The sequence below is a fragment of the Canis lupus genome, chromosome 1 (genome assembly GCF_003254725.2).
Source record: "Canis lupus dingo isolate Sandy chromosome 1, ASM325472v2, whole genome shotgun sequence".
NCBI classification, from domain to species: domain Eukaryota; kingdom Metazoa; phylum Chordata; class Mammalia; order Carnivora; family Canidae; genus Canis; species Canis lupus.
This window is the reverse complement of record NC_064243.1, coordinates 56,733,171-56,750,198: the sequence shown is the minus strand read 5'-3', so window position 1 is coordinate 56,750,198 and position 17,028 is coordinate 56,733,171. Positions and strand designations below refer to the sequence as shown.

Genomic DNA, 17,028 nt, shown 5'->3' with positions numbered 1-17,028 from the left:
ATGACTGTCATGAGCCAGGATTTGGCATCCTCAGCATCAGCTAGAAGACAGCAAGTGTCACAGCTGGGTGAAAATACATAGCAATGAAGAGGGACAGTGGTCAGACAGTGTTATGTTTGCATTATTTACATATTATCAGTAATATCTAAAGAGGTGACTTGGCATGAAGATCACAGTAACTGCCAAAAGATTTCCTCACTCTTGGCACAAGCTGCCCCTGCGATATTTCAAACATAAAGGTCTTTCTTTCAAAGAAAAAGCTGAAGGGAACCCTTACCTCAGATTTTCCTTTTTTTCCCTGTAGGCTCTTATTCCTCAGGCTTCTGCCTTCATCTCCTCCAGGATGAGGCCTCTCTCCCGGTTACTATAGTGATGGGTCAGGAAAATATCTGAATGCATGCTGCAAAATTAGTCAGTAAATTATAAATAGGTTTCTCATATAAAAAGACTGAATTGTATACCAGAGAGTAGTGGTCTTTACATAGAAAGCATAAGAAAATTATACATCAGAGCATCTCAATGTGACAAACAAAAGTTGTCTAAATGTCTTAACTTTGCAGGAGACCATCTACCTATCCTTGTTGCTACTCAGGGCACTAGGTTCTATGAAAATGACAAAGGTACCAGACATTTGGGGATGAAGACAAGGTAGAAAGTACAAACAGATTATTTTATACAATTTACCCTATAAAACAAGAGGGAAAACCCATTTGTTTACAATTCAGCCTGCCTCTTGAACTAGAGAGCTAATGGAACTTTGGAGATGGCTTACTTCATTATTCCTTATCTAGGGACACACATCACAACTTATGACATTTTCAGAAACATGCCTGGCCTTACTCCAGACCTGGTAAAATTATGACTGAGAGTGAGGCCTTGGGACTTAGTAATAAGTCAGGCAACTAGTGTCTCAGTCATCTGGGTTTTCTTTTTGCAGAAAATTCAACTTTTTCCAGTAACTTGTGAGTTTGGGAGCTTTGGTGTCTGAAGGACTCCCCTGATGCCACAAAACATGATCCTGGGCTAGTAACACATGGCCCTAGACTTTCAGATGACCAGCCCTCTGAAGAGGGTTGTTTCTCATCGTAGGTGAGCCAGTTAGACTCTGTACTTCCAAAACCACATAACACTGAAATAGGTGGTATGTGTCCTTACTTGCTCTCCAACTATCATGCAAAGAGGTCATGGGCACTCATTACTATTGCCTCATGGTGCAAATATGAAATAGAATGAATTGAGAGAAAACTTAAGGACAGACAAGCAGGAGAGCACACACAATTGCCAGAGCCTTCATTACCCACAACTGAGGTCAGGCAGACAAGGACTGCATGCATCCTTGGAAGGACAGCACTGGCCCTTACAATCCACCACCCATTGATACATCAATGTAAGGACATATTCAAATTATCAGTCTGTTCTTTCCTTGAGCTCAGGATGATTGAACTACAAATTGACAGGTGTCCAGCAAAGCCAGGTTCTTTTTGTGCTTTACATATACTTATGTCACTGCATGTAATCCTCAATCCTCACAATCTCACGAAGGTTCCAAAGCTACAGACCCTGCAACCACCCTGTTTGTCCATGTCTGCCATGATTTCCGCTGACCTTTTGGCTGATGAAAACTTGAGACTCATAGAGTCAACTCAGACAGTTATCAATGGTGGAGTTAGGATTACAACCCGAGTTTGACTCCCAAACTCTTATTCTTGCCACAAATCCAAACCACCAACTCCTAGCAAATTACTTATTCTGAGTTATTAAAGCAGTCTTGGGAAAATAGGCAAAATATCTTTATTTCCCTTATTGTGCCTATTGTTGCCTCCACCTCAGAGTTAGGCCAAACACTGAGGAAAATCTGCCCATTTACCACTAGAAAGATCATTAAGTAAGACATAAATAAAGTCACATCAAAATGATGGTGGAATTAGTTGGGAAAGCCAACAGCAGACATGGCTTTAGGACATGTATTTCCTGTATATAAGAAAATCCTTTTGAGGATTGGAGGTGAGGAATGGGGGAGGAGGGGAATCTATTGACTACTGAGTTTGTACAGAGGGTAGCTCTTTCTGGAAATTCAGGGACAGTTACCCAGAATAAATCACAACTAAACTGAGATGAGAAGGTGGAGTAGGAGTTAACTCTATGGGAAGGTAGGAACTGAACATCAAGTGCAAAGGCCTGTGAAAAATTGAAGAGAAAGAGAAGGACATTATCAAGAAGCTAAGAGTTCACCAACAAGTCTGTGGTGAAGAAGCTGAAGGGGAAAGAATCAAAAGTTGAGGTTGTGAGGTAAGGGCCAGGTCATGCAGAGTGTCACAGGCCATGTTAAAGATATTGAATATGATGTAAGGGCCATAAGGAGGCATTGTAGGATTTTCTGTAGGATCAGGATATGATCAGATTCACATTTCCTTGGAAATATGAGGGAAAATCCTTCATTTTCGCTTCTCATTCTCTGACATAGGCATGTAGTTTAATAAATTTCTTGCACATTTAATTCTGAATTGGCATCTGCTTCTTGGAGAATCCATACCAACACAAATTCACACAATTTTTAGAAGTAAATGAGTTAGGATATCTGCATAGTATTTAAAAAAAAAAGATTTTATTTATTTATTTGAGAGAGAGCAAGAGAGAGAGAGAGCAGGGGGAAGAGCAGAGGGAGAGGGACAAGCAGACTCCTTGCTAAGCAAACACAGAGTGTGATGCAGGGCTTGATCTCATGATCCTGAGACCATAACCTGAACCAAAATCAAGAGTTGGATGCTTAATGGACTAAGCCACCTGGATGCCTCTGCATAGTACTTTTTGTTGTTGTTGTTGTTTTAAAAGGATGTTCAATCAGTTTCACAGGCATCTGTTAAATTCATTCTTTGCCAAAACTAGCTTTAGGATCAGGAAGTGACCTACAGGATAACCAAATACTGTCTTTCTGGGGTAGGTGTTATTTCAGACCATATAGTACCATGTTCCATTGCATTGCTATGGTAAAGACTATCCCATGACTTGAAGGGATAATACTTCCCCATAAAGTACTTTTAAAAAATTGCTTATGATAGCTGCCTGGTGGCTCAGTTTATTAAGCAATTATTAAGCATCTGACTTAGGCTCAGGTCATGACCTCAGGGTCTTGGGATAGAGCCCTGAGTCAGGCTCCCTGCATGTCCCTCTGTCTGATCCTTCCCCCTGCTCATATTCACTCTGTCTCTCTCAAATCCTGCTTACCCAGTAGAGTTTGGATCATTAATTGAAAGCCATGAAAAAAAAATGTCCTAAAATTTGGTCCCAGGGGAGGATCACGCTGTCCATTTATTGTTAGACCTAGATATCTGAAAGGGAAGTAGAATCTTGAAATTATTAATGATTTTAATGAAAATAATGATAACATTTTCTATCAGAACATTATAACTGTTACTCTACTTACTGGGATATTATAGTGGTAATTCCTTTTCTTTGTTGATGCAAAATTACTGTATATCTTATCCACAAGTACAGTATATTCTACATAATATATAGCATTTAGGAAAATGGTTAAATCACTAAAGTGTAAAGCCAGTGCTTTTAAATCACATAGATTACTAATATTAGTTCATTATCAGCCTACAGTAAAGTCTCTAGTTATGAGTCATAGACCAATCCTATGTAATATTTAGGACTAGTTGGAATTTTTTTTTTTTCAGATTTATTTGAGAGAGAGAGAGAGAGCACACACAAGAAAGAATACAAGCAGGGGCAGTGGGTGGAACAGAAGGGGAGAGAGGAGCAGACTCCCTGGTGAGCAGGGAGCCTGAATTGGGCTCCATATCACTAGACCCAAGATGAAGGCAGACACTTAACTGATTGAGCCAGCCAGGCGCCCCTATTTATTTATTTTACAGACAGCAAGCAAGTTGTAGGGGAGGGCAGAGGGAGAGCGAGAGAAAGAATTTCAGGCAGACTCCATGCTAAGCATGGAGCCCCATGTGAGGCTGATGTGGGGCTTGAATGCGGGGCTCCATCTCACAACTCCAAGATCATGACCTCAGCCAAAATCAAGAGTTGGATGCTTAAACAACTGAATCACCCAGGTGCCCTTAATTAAAGCCATTCTTTGGAGAAAATGTATTATTGGAATAACTTATCTGAGCCAAAGTCCTATGAAATGTCCAAACAATTCTTCTAACCCTTTCTTAGAATGACTAATATTTGTTTGGGTTACAAGATAACTATGGAGGTTAAAACTCATATGAATGACTAAACTCAAACTTGTTCCCATGACCCTTGGGCCAAAAAAAAAAAAAAAAAAAAAGAAAAAACTGAATTCACATTTAATTAAAAATTAAATTTGAGGTTGAGAAGGAAGAGTAATCACTTTAAATGTGTTGCAATCCATACTAGAACCTATTTGAAAAATGTGTTGAAATCCATACTAGAACCTATTTAAAAAATTTGCTCTATTAGTCAGTCTCGCCTTATGATAATACAGCAAAATCTTCTTTTATCTATATTGTGAAAGCATATGGACCAGAAGAGAAAAAGACAAAATAGTAAACCTTGGTTTGGTATAAGAGATTAAATTGACAGAAAAAAAAAATGGAAAAAGGAAATCATTAAGGCAGTGGCTGGGAGCTTGAAAACAAAGATAAGTACAGTGAAAACAGATGTAAACAGCAGAGAAAACTGCTCTGAGCGTAGGAGAGTTTAAGTTTCTGTATAATTCACCTCTCTATGAATTTTCTCTCTGATTCAGGATGTGAGCTAGCAAGATTAGTGGGATAGTGAGTTCTAAATCTCTTATTATAGTGAGAATAAGCATAGTAAGTGACTAGAGGATAGGCATGTTCATGACCTTAAAGCTAAAAGTTAAAATCTGTACTTTATAAGAAAGCGATGACTAAGTCACTTGATTAAAAATCTAATAGTTGGCAAAATTCAGAATGTCCCTTATATGCACGACTACTGGGCTATTTTCATATTTGAGTTAAGATCAGCAAATGTGAATGTGTTCATATATATTATCTGAAGCCAAGTAGAACAGCAATAGTAGGATTCATATAAGATAATAGTAGGATTCATATAAGAAGGTGACCAATAGATAACTGACCTTTATCTTAGTATGTGTTTGTATGTGTACTCCAAATGACATATATAATGACTAGGAATATAAAAAGTTATTTTCTAGGCTATTCCTTAAAAAAGAGTTATGTGTGTAGAGGCTGGGGAGGAGAGAATAAAATGAGTATTTATTGAGTGCTTACTATACGTCATGTGACTATTCTAATTTTACTTAATTTAGTTTTAATAAAAACATTATGAGAAAATATGAATAAGCTCAATTTACTAATAGGTGTTCTAAACAAAATTAAAAATTTTTAGTAAAAGCAATATTCACAGTTTTCATTACCTATTAGTTTTTTATTTTGTTCTCCTGATATAAAAAGTATTAATCGTAAGAGCTACTATTTATTGAGTATCTATTATGCTCAAGGTATTGGAACTCATAATTTACATACTTTTTTTTTCATTTTCAGCACAACCCCACAGAAAGATAGGTATTATTACCACCAGTTTATAGAAGATATACTTGAGGCCTAATGGGTTTCCATAAATTGCTTCAAAAATAGAGTTAGTTAAGTCACAAAATAAAAATGTAGAGTCTGATTTTTCTGATTAAAAACCTCTTATTCCATCCACTATACCATGCCATCATCGTAACATTTTGAGACTTAGTTTTTATGTTCAGCATTCCATGTGTTTTTATTTACGTTCATAAATACTTCTGTCTAAACAGTTCCTTTCAAAATATATGAGGGCAAGGAAGGATATATCAAATTCTATGTTATTTTACACATTTACAAGATTTATAAATCGCTTATAAGATTTAAGCCATGGGGTACCTGGCTGGCTCAGTGGTACAACCTGTGACTCTTGATCTTGGGGTCATGAGTTCGAGACCTATGTTAAAAAAGATCTAAACTAAGCTCAAAACAAAACAAAAACAAGAGGCCTGTATAGAAAAAAAAAATTTTAAGTAGGCTCCACGCCCAACGTGGGGCTTGAACTCACAACCCTGAGATCAAGAGTTGCGTGCTCTACTGACTGAGCCAGCCAGGCACCCCAAGAAAAAATATTGTTAATAAAAGATCAGCTGGAGGAAAGGTAACAAATGGAGGCCAAGATTCCTACTTCTGTTTAGCTTTGTATTACCTAAAGAAAAGAATTATTCATGATTTATTAATAGCCATACTTCAGGGTGCCTGGGTGGTTCAGTCAGTTAAGTGTCCAGCTCTTGGTTTCAGCTCAGGTCATGATCTCTCAGGGTCCTGGGATTGAGCCCTGAGGTGGGCTCTGCACTCAGCACAGAGTCTGCTTGTTCCTCTCTCTCTCTGCTCCTCTACCTGCTGCTCTTTTTCACACACACAAAAAAAAAAAAGAAACCCAAAAAACCTTAAGAAAACCCAATACTTCATTAACAAAATTCTCCATTACTGTATGTTTTATCTTCTATTTCCTATTCATCTAGTATATGAAGGGAAGTCTTTTTTTTTTTCCAGAGTAACAGTTTTCAGTTAAAGGCATTCAACCTTCTTTATCTTTAGTAAGATATTCTTTTGAGGCCACTGAGGCCCATCACTGATGATACAGGGATAGGCAGGCAGAGCTATACACAATGTCTCTGCTTGATTGGAAGCTGTGGCTCTCTCTGTCCAATGCTGAAATCAACTTGTCACAAATTCAAGTAAAGTAGCAATGAATCCACACCCAAACAGTATGGTTAATAAATGACTGAAGTGGTCAGGTTCAGATTCTCCTTCACTTACTCTGCAAGATTGGAACCCAGTGAGTCTCAGGCACTGTGTGAAGACAGAAAGATCAAGAACACTGATGCTGCTCTCAGGATTCACTTCCCAGTGGGTGAGAGAGGCCCGTCAGCAATCCGATATAAGAAGGAGTCCTAACTATTATGTTTTACCTCTTTGCAAAGTGTTGTAAATACACAGAGGACCTGGGTTACTCTGTTGAGACTGCCATGGCAAAATACCATAGACTGCATGGCCTGAAAAACAGAAATGTATATTCTCACAGTTCTGGAGGCTGTGAAGTCTAAGATAAAGGTGCTAACAGATTGGGTTCCTGATAAGAACTCTTATCCTGACTTGCAGATGGTTACCTTCTTGCTGTGTCCTCATATGGCAGAGAGCAAGCTCTCTGGTGTTTCTTCTCATAAGAGCACTAATCACATCATGACAGTCCCATCCTCATGAACTCATCTTATTCTATTTACCTTCCAAAGACCCCACCTCCAAATACTATTACACTGGGAGTTAGGGCTTCAGCAAATGAATTTTGGAGAACACATTTAGCCCATAACAGGAGGGAAGGGTTAACTCTGCATAGGGTTGTAGAGAAGGCTGTTACAGAGGAAGTGACTCCTGAGCTTGTTCTCATTTAATAAGAGGTCACAGCAGAGGAGTAGGGAGAGTATACAATGTACCCTCCCTCTGACAGCAGAAAAAAAACCCAGGAGAAGGACCACAGGGTGCCTGGGTGGCCCAGTCAGTTAAACATCTGTCCTCAGCTCAGGTCCTGATCTTGGGGTCCTCTGATCGAGCCCCGAGTCGGGCTCCCTGCTCTGTGGAGAGTCAGCTTCTCTTTGTCCCTCTCCCCCTGGCCAAACTCCTGCTCTCTCTCAAATAAATAATATAAAATCTTAAAACAAAACAAAACAGGAGAGGGAATAGATAGTGATCATTTCAGGGAAAGTAAGGAATAAGGCAGAAAAATTAAATTGGGACCAGATTATAGAAGGTCCCTGTGTCTGATGCTAAGGAGCTTAAAAATTTCTTCATATGGGCAGTGGGAAGCTGATGAAATTGTGTGTGTGTGTGTGTGTGTGTGTGTGTGTGTTAGAATAGTTTGTTTGGATAACAGTAATGCAAGTTTAATATTTAAAAACTGGATTTTTAAACAATTTCAAACTTACATAAAGGTTGCAAGAATAGTACAAAGAACTCTATATATTCTGTATCCAGAATTATTCATTGTAACTATTTTGCCACTTTTGCTTAATGTTCTCTCTCCATATACAGCATAGATATTATTTATGTAGACATATACAGACATACAGATATGGATATGCATGTTTATCTGTATACACATGCACCTATATACAGACGTATACATACTCATGTGTATGTACATACATTCTATTTTTTTTCTGAGCTAGTTGATTCTGCTTATTTTTCGATTTCCTGATTAAGCCTTGAACACAGCAGATACTGAATAAGGATTGTAGACTGAAAGCCATCTCTTAGTAGCATAAGAAAAAGGAATGGCCGAGTTTCCTTCTAGGCAAAGAGGGCTGGGAAGACTCAGGGGATTTCCTTGCAGAATAGAGGAACCCCTGGGGTGCCTGGCTGGCTCAAATGGTGGAGTATGCAGCTCTTCATTTCTGGGGTTTGTGAGTTTGAACGTTATGTTGGGTATGCAGATTACTTAAAAATATATATTTTTGAAAATTGAGGAACCTGAGTTAGCAGGCCAGAGCAACTCCTCCCCTGCTGCTGAGAATCAGTCAAAAAGGAACTAAGAGGGTGCAGGAGCACACAATGCTTTGTACCAGGGCCACAATCCCCCATCAAGAACTTCCAAACTCAAAAAAATCTGAAATGTAATTTTGTATCTCATTTGGCAGCAAAATCTGACCTGAATTGATTTGAAGCTCTTGACCTGTTTCTTTATCCCACTCACTGTGCATATTCATATATTTCTCTGCATGACTATTAATGTGATTGATAACAAATGCTGTTTTAGAACTTAATATGTGCCCCAACTATCCCCTTTCTAAAATTCAAAAAATTCTAAATTTCAAACTCATGGGACTATAGAGGTTTCAGATGAGGAAATGCGGAAGTATATTTGAAAAGTTGGGTAAATACTACCTTTGCCACCTAGACTGGTTCCTTTTTTTTTTTTTTTTTTTTTTGACTGGTTCCTTTAAATGAACATTTCACTCATGAAAATGTGAATGGAAGCCAAAAGTATCCCTAGACTTTGGCATCTTATATCTGGAGCTACAGAGAGGGCCTTCATTTTGCCTGTTCTGACTCATTCTGTCCATTTCAGCATCTTTGGCTCTTTGCTTCATTCGGCATGTCCCTCAGCATCCACTACAGGCCTTGCTCACCAATGGATCCAAAGCCCTCACTCTTCTTCAAGATATGGTTTTTGCTATATGATCTCTGACCCTCCTGCCTCTAAGAAAAGAGCTTATCAGCCCCCATTCCTCACCTATCCTCCCTCTCCCTCACTGTGCTATGCCCTATGGGACTCATCAACTCTACCTGTCTCCTGCTGGCCTGCCCTACATCCTGGGGAGTGGGGAAGTGTGTATAAGAGAATCAGACCCATCAGCCATTCAACTTTCAAGTTGGTCATTTGCTGACTAATCATTTATTTATTTATTTATTTATTCATTCAAGAAATATATATATCAAAAATCTACAATACGCCAAATGCTATGTTAAGTATGGGAAATAGAGCAATTCACTGACATATCTGATGTCACCATTGAGTTTACAATCTAGCAATGGAAAAAGATGTTAAATAAACAATCAACTACAACTGTAGTAAGTGCTACAAATGGGGATGAAGAGTGAGTGCAGTGAGAGTGTACAAGAGGGGCTAAGAGAGAAGGGGCCAAACCTGGTGTAGAGGCTCAAAGAAGGGCTCTTGGGGGAAGTGACTTTTGAGTTCAGATGAGAAGGATAAGTAGGAGGCACCCAGATGAGAAGGGTGGTGGGGGCAGGAAGGATGGAGGTGAAGAGAATTCCAGGCATAGCAAACTGCCTACAAAGGAGGCAAGACAGGAAGGAGCTTGCCCTAAATGTGAATGTGGAAGCCATAACTGTGGCTAGTGAGGAGAAAGAGAGCAAGCCTGGGGTGAGGTAAAATAACTTTGGTCTTTATGTTAAGAGACAATCTACCACTGAGGAGTTTTAAGTAAGGATGTGACTAATCAGATTCTAGGTATCAGACAACTCCGGTTTGTGGAATGGAGAAGGAAAATTCAGATTGAGTGCATGAGGAACTGAATATATCATTCACATGACCCTAAGTAGGATTGCACCTCCCAGCCCCTGAAACACTGGGTTACACAGCCTAGCTCCACATGGGTGAGGCCAGGGCTTCCAGGAAGGCCTGGCCATCTCCAAGGGGGAAGTGGTATATGACTGCCTCTCCAGGCGGGTCCTCAAGACTGCTTTTCACCTCCAAGAGTAAAGTCTATCCCAGAAAAGCTTGCCTGCGCTCCCTCTCTTTATGCTCCCACATATATCCACTCTAAAACCTTTCAGCCTGACCACCTCGGTAGTTCAACTGTTCCACAACCAAAGAAGGCTTTCTCTCTTAGACTTTGCTCCATATTTTGCATTTGAATAGTCTATAAAAATCACAGTTGGGATGATTTCTCCTTTAAGTTTATCATCCATCAATGCTATTTAAGCTCTTAAGGTAAGATGGCCATGAAGTTTGCATTAAGAATCATAATCATATGTTATCATGATTCTTCACTCAAATAGAGCAGCATTTACTCTGGCTTACTTCCATACTCCAAGACTTTTATGCTGCCTGCTGGCATGAGGAACACTGCTGGAATTCATTCTTGAACAGAACTTTTCCTGAACTGAAATTCTACACTAAAAAGCAGTGAAGGAAACTTGTTACCATTCATTTATTTTGGACTTGGATTCAAAGGGTGGGAGGAATAGGGGAAGGACAATAGTTCTTTGAGACCAGTTAGTAGAAGGCCAAAAATCCCTCATTAGACTAAATAGCCTGAGGCAGAATTATGCAATTATGCAGAGCAATTATGCAAAGTGTATCTTTAGCAGGAGGGGAAAGATAAGATAAATATATGTCATGAAGCATATGAAGCTTTTGCCAAATATTATACATGGTCCCTCTGAATTCTAAAATGTCCCTGGTCTTCACCGCTCTGAAATTTTATTGATAGTGATAAAATTATATATTCAGAAGTTAAAGGAATTTGTACATTTGAGGTTGAGCTTTTTTTCTTTCATTTTTGTATTTGTATCAAAATAACATTCAAATACAGGAGGAAACAAGTATTGCACTCTTAAGGACTATTTAGTATTCCAAAAATATTAACAGCCACCTAAAATCCACCACTTGGAGTACTTAAAATGTAATACTATTCAAACATGACTCTATTATTTCCAATTGTTCCTCTAATTGTGGCTTTGGATCCCAAAGGATTCCAGCAACCTCTCAAAGTAGAAATTTAGTAGTTTAGTGCTGAATAAGGTCTCTTTCTGGAAGGTGTGAAGGTTTGAAGGTCTGTCTTTTCTTTATTCTCCAAATGCTGTACACATCTTCCTAAGAAAAATTTGCACTCTTTTTCTGGACTAAGATTTATGAATAACTGCCAAATTTAAAAAATGGTTTGAACAAAAGCATATTATTAGCAGACTGGCAGTTTATTAAAATTCCACAACTATATTTCCATCTAATGTTCCACATTATCCTTGCCCACAGCCAACCATCCCCCAAAACTAGCAATCTCAGAAAATAGCAAAGTGTGTTAAGAACTTTCTTTCAGACCATACTGATTTTACTTGGTCTTTAGTTCATAATATACTGTGAAATTATCCATTTCAACATTAATAACCTAAAGATGTGCACTGGAAGGTTATCTTGGACCTTGTAGGTGAGAAAAAAAAGTTATGAATATGTTCAAGTTTTGAAAATTCTATTTGGTACAAGTTGAGTGAGAGGAGCCTCCCGTGTCTCTGTCTCTCTCTCTGTTTCTGTCTCTATACCTATACTCAGTCTCTATCTAGATCTATCCTCTCTGCTTATAATGCCTGACTCATTTAGGAGAAAAGGCAACCCATCCATATTCTAAAGTAACTTAAACACGTACTGTGAGGCTGCTACATTAGTTGAAAGACTTACAACACTGGAGAAAAGCCCAAGTAAAAATGATAACATTTCCAGGAGATTAACGCAGTTTAGAATTTTGTGTTTATTTCGTCTTCCTAAAAAATCTTGATGGTCCAACCAGTGAGACATCAAAAATCCACCCAGAACTTGAGTTAATATATATTTGTAACTATACTCAGAACTCTGTATACCCACCTCTCTCCTCCCTACAAACATGGCACACATTTCTTTTGCTGTTTTTCTTCTTCACTCTGTTTGCCATTAAAGCCAGGAATTCAAAAATGAGGAAGTTCTGAAGGGCAGACTCTACAAAACTGACCTAACTTGGCTTAAGCTCTTAAAAATTTTGGCCCAGGGTAGCCAAATATATTCTAGTTATAATAGTTGTAAGATTTATGGGTTCAAATTCTATGAAACTGAAAATCAAGGAATAATTTTTTCTTTCCTTATCTAAGGAATTATTTTTTTTAATTCAAGCAGACTTTCAGGATGAGAAAATTTACCATATTTTTAGTTTACCATGCCTTTGGGGGCATTTTGTTCCCTAACAGCTTTCTAAACCCATAATTATAGATAACTTTTAATTGGCTCAAATTATTCTTAAAATGAGTAAAGGGAGAAACTACTAATTTGTTCCTCAATATTAAGTCTTCTCTTCTTGCTTTAGAATTTTAGATGAACACAAAACCACACTAGCTAGAGAGTAATTTCTTTCTGTCTCCCTTGCAAACCAAATTTTGCCATTGACATGTGAGTGTATATGACTGGAATTTTCAGGTCACATTAGAAAACTGCTTTTCTTCATTTCCTCTTTCCCTATATTTATTACTTAATAAAAATTACCTATTTTATGAAAATTGATACTCTCCTGGGAATAGAAAAGCTAGTGAAAATTGTCCTCATGTTCAACTTGTTTCCAAACTAAGAGGGATTAGTAAAATAAATTCACAAATAACTGAAACAAAGTAAAACAAGACAAGTAAGCATAATAGATGTATACACAATGCTAAAGGTTCAAAGGAAAAATATATCTGGCCTGAGGCATCCAAAAAATAATTTATTCAGGAGTTAATGATTGAGAAAGGTGATAACGAATAAAGTGGGAGAAGCTGGCACCCTGGCCCTGGCCCTGGCCCTGGCCCTGGTCCACCCTGAAAAATGCAGAGAAGTCAAATGCTTCCTGTGAATCTTGACACAGACACCGAGTTAGCTGACATTATTCCAGCAACGCTGTGGGTCAGAAATGTGTTCACTACTTTACATGTCTAGCTTTCTATAGGTGCTGTAACATGACCACAAACTCAGTAGCTTTAAAACAACACAAATTCAATACCTTAGCATTCTGAAGATTAGAAATCCAAAACGGGTTTCACAGGGCCAAACTCAAGGGGTGGGCAGGGCAGCAGTTCCTTTCTGCAGCCTCTGAGGAGGATCCATTTCCTTGCCCTTTCCAGCTTCTAGAGTTTGCCCACATTCCTTGGCTAGTAGCTTCTTCCTCTGTCTTCATAGCAATGCTGATAGAATTCTCACACTGCATCACTCTGACCTTCCTTTTCTACTTTAAGGAGACTTGTGTATACGTGGGACCCATCCAGAGGATCCGGAAAAATATCTCTATCTCAAGGTCAGCTGATTAGCAACCTTAATTCCTTCTTGCCATGTAACATTATATTCAGATTCTGAGGATTAGGATGTGGATATCTTTGGGAGGCCATTATTCTGCCTATCACATATAATCTCATTTAATCTTTACAGATCCATGATGTTGGTACTAGTGTTAACTCTATAAATAAGAAATGAAGGAATAGAAAGATTAAGGGATTTGCCCATGATTACCAAGCCACTAAATGGCAGGTCAGAATTGAGAACTCAAATATTTCTTACTCCAGGGCCGAAACTTTGATAAATACCAAAAATCTGGGTCACTTTAAAGTGACCAATAATTCAGTGTTAAAAAACCACTAGTCCCAGGTAACTGGCAGGTTTTAACACTGAGAAACCCCCTCCGTCCCAGGCAAACTACAATGGTTAATCACCATATTTGAACACTTAACCCAAATCTCTATTACAATAGTTTAGTGAGAATTTATTAAGAGCCTGGTGACCAGAGATCATCACTAAATTCCAGAGGACTCCATTGTGGCAGGATATGGTGCTTTACAAGGCACAGAGATGGCAGAGAAACTCTACCTCTTCTTCCAAGTTAATGTTTCCCTGGCTTTGAAAGAGGACTTCAACTACTCCCAACTACTGAGTTCTTGTTTCCTTCTTGTATTTTAACTCTGGCAAAAGAGTAGGCAAAGCGTCCCCTGATGGGAACTGAAACTACCACCTCAAGCAATAGGGACTTCCCTGAGTCATCAAGACCCTCTACTCATGACAATGATGACCTGACTTTTATTGCCTACCTGCACATACCCACCAACCTTTGCCCCATTTTCCTTACATAAACTTGTAAGTATTTTTAAAAGATTTTATTTATTTATGAGACAGAGAGAGAGAGAGAGACAGACAGAGAGAAAGAGACACAGGCAGAGGGAGAAGCAGGCTCCATGCAGGGAGCCTGATGTGGGGATTCGATCCCGGTCTCCAGGATCACGCCCTGGACTGAAGGTGGTGCTAAACCGCTGAGCCACCCCGGCTGCCCTAAACTTTTAAGTATTTTGGGCACTTTGGAGATAGTCTTTGAAATGCTAATCTGTTGGCCTTACTGAAATAAATTCCTTTACTGTTTCACCACCACTCATTTCTCTGTCTTTGGATTTTGTCAGCAGCAAGGGACAAACCTAGTCTGCTGAGGCTCTTGGAGCCAGGTGCTCTCATAGCCCTTCTGTCCAACTAGTTTGACTAAAAGATGCATTCGCTGAAGATGGTCCAGATAATTTACTCCAAGAAGATTCATAAGTAGGGCCTTGAATGTAGATGGGAAAATATACTTGAGGTAGAAAATTTAGAATTACTACAATTAGTGTCTTGAACTGACAATAGAAACCCACCCTGGGACAGGGATTGGAGTACTTTGTTTTTATAGGAGGTGATTCCAAGAGGCATTTGTGGGGGCTGGGAAAGAGAAGAAAGGATGGAAGCCAATATAGTGGATGATGATGAATAGGTTACTGATAAGGACAGCTGGATTACTGACAATGGACAAAGTTACTGAAAATGGACAGATCCCACTGGGACCTTTGAGAAGATGGTGTAGAACATGCATCAGAGTTGTTCCCTGCAGAGGTGAGGAAGTTAGGATTCTGGCCAGGCAGTAGGAAGCCTGCAGCATGCACTGAAACCGAAACTGCCACGGGGATATGGGCAGAGCACCAATAGTTCTAATTTGCCTATCCAAATCATTTCCTGAGTCTTCCCACTTCTCATAATTTCTACAGTGACAATCCTTGTTTGAGCCACCACAGCAGTTTCCCCATTGGCTTTCTTGCTTCCACTTTTCCTCCCCACCCAATCCCCACAAAATAGCCAAATGTCTTTTCTAAAGCATGACTCCAATTATGTCACCCACACCCTAGCAAAAACTCAGATTCTTGTTACCAGCTAGAATCTAGCTTCCTCATTGCCTTCAAAGCCTTCCATGGTCTGGCTACCTCATCTCTCTGATCTTACCTCCAAGTAAACCTGGTTCATTACTCAGCTATCTACTTTTCTTTTTGTTGATTATATTTGTTTCAGTCTTTGCTCTTTGGGTTCTCTGCTTTTTCCACATTAACTCTAATAATCACCTCCACACAAAGGCCTTTTCTTATTTATTAACCCAGTCATTCATTTCACTGACTGTTAGAGCAATTATTGGTCCCCTAAAAACTCTTTTTGTTTTCATATTTATTGTCTCTCTCTGCACACTATAACGTAAACTCCTAATTGGCAGTAATTTGGAATATCTTGTTCAAAGCCATGTTCCCAGTACCTAGAATGGTTCCTTGCACTAGGGATTTCAGAGATATTTCCTACCGAAAAAATGTTTCCAAGATGGATGAAGTTGAATGGAAGGGCTTATCTGTCTTGATTATCATAAACATAACTCCAATATACCATGTTTATTACTGGTTTACAATATCATGAGGAGATGATTTGTTAAGAAAAAGTAAAACTGATGAGATTATGAAAAATTTTTCATCAGTGAAGTCCCATTTAATGAAGTCATTATTTTCAAAGAGGTTTCTAATCCTAATGTTCTAGATATTTTTAGAATGGATATAAAATGACAACTTAGAATTTTCTTTTTCCTTTTAAGTAAATCTACTTCTAGATCTGGCTTAAAATTATTCTCTTCCAGATTTAGTCAATGTATTAAAAAGTAGCTAAAACTAACAGTATTGAAAAACATATCAATCAACTTCCGGGAGGTAAGTTATTACTTTCTGCAAACCTAGACAGCTCTACTTGGTCTAAATCTTTAAATTAAGGCTGTAATTTTTTATTTTCTGTATTGTGGTTCCTAACTTCCTGTTCTACTGTTGACTAATTATATGTTGCATCAAATCCCATCTCATATGAAGACCTTATTAAAAATTTGGAATGAAGTTGGCAAATTTTAAATAGAAAGAAATAAATGCACACTGTCAGAGTTCAGTAGGACACTGACAGTGGAACACAATACTCCAAAGTGAGTCTCAAAGCCCTTCAAATACAGCCCAACATACATTGCAGCCTTCTGCCCTCCTTTTCCCTCCCCCCACTCCCCACCAGTCACCCCGTTTTGTCTACACCTGTTACAGAAGCAGGCTTCCTCCCTCTTGCCTGTCTTTGCCTGGGCTCTTTCCCAGCCTATCCCCCATCCTGTCAGCATCCTCTACTCTCACACCTCTCTTCTTTCATGTTCCAGCTCAAGGTTTCCTTCTTCTAGGAAGCTCTTTCCAAACCCCCAGGCACTTGCTTGGTCTTTATTTCTGTGCTCAGTGTTCAAATTATACTTGGTAAAAATATGCCTAACATCCCTCTTTTCAAACTGCTGTGTAATGGTTTATGTCCAAATCAACATCCATCCTGCTGGATGATCTCTCAGGGCAAGAACACCATCTATTCTGGAATCCTCAACACTTACCATACTCACTACAGGAAGTGCTCACTAAGTAG

General features: G+C 38.9%; 1 protein-coding gene across 31 annotated transcripts in view; it reads left to right on the top strand.

Annotated features, from left to right (window-relative positions):
• The window catches only part of WDR27 (WD repeat domain 27), a 215,322-nt gene that overhangs the window by 37,182 nt on the left and 161,112 nt on the right, over window positions 1-17,028 (top strand). For 25 of the 31 annotated variants that reach the window (XR_007413166.1, XR_007413185.1, XR_007413165.1 and 22 more), the window contains one exon: window positions 13,509-13,567. The exons of the other annotated variants lie outside the window; for them this stretch is intronic. Coding sequence is in view for 14 of the 25 variants with exons in the window: in XM_049114652.1 (XP_048970609.1) it covers window positions 13,509-13,567 (59 nt within the window). In the remaining 11 variants the exon portion in view is untranslated. Of the gene's footprint in view, window positions 1-13,508; window positions 13,568-17,028 lie in introns of those variants that run through there. 31 annotated transcript variants of the gene reach the window in all.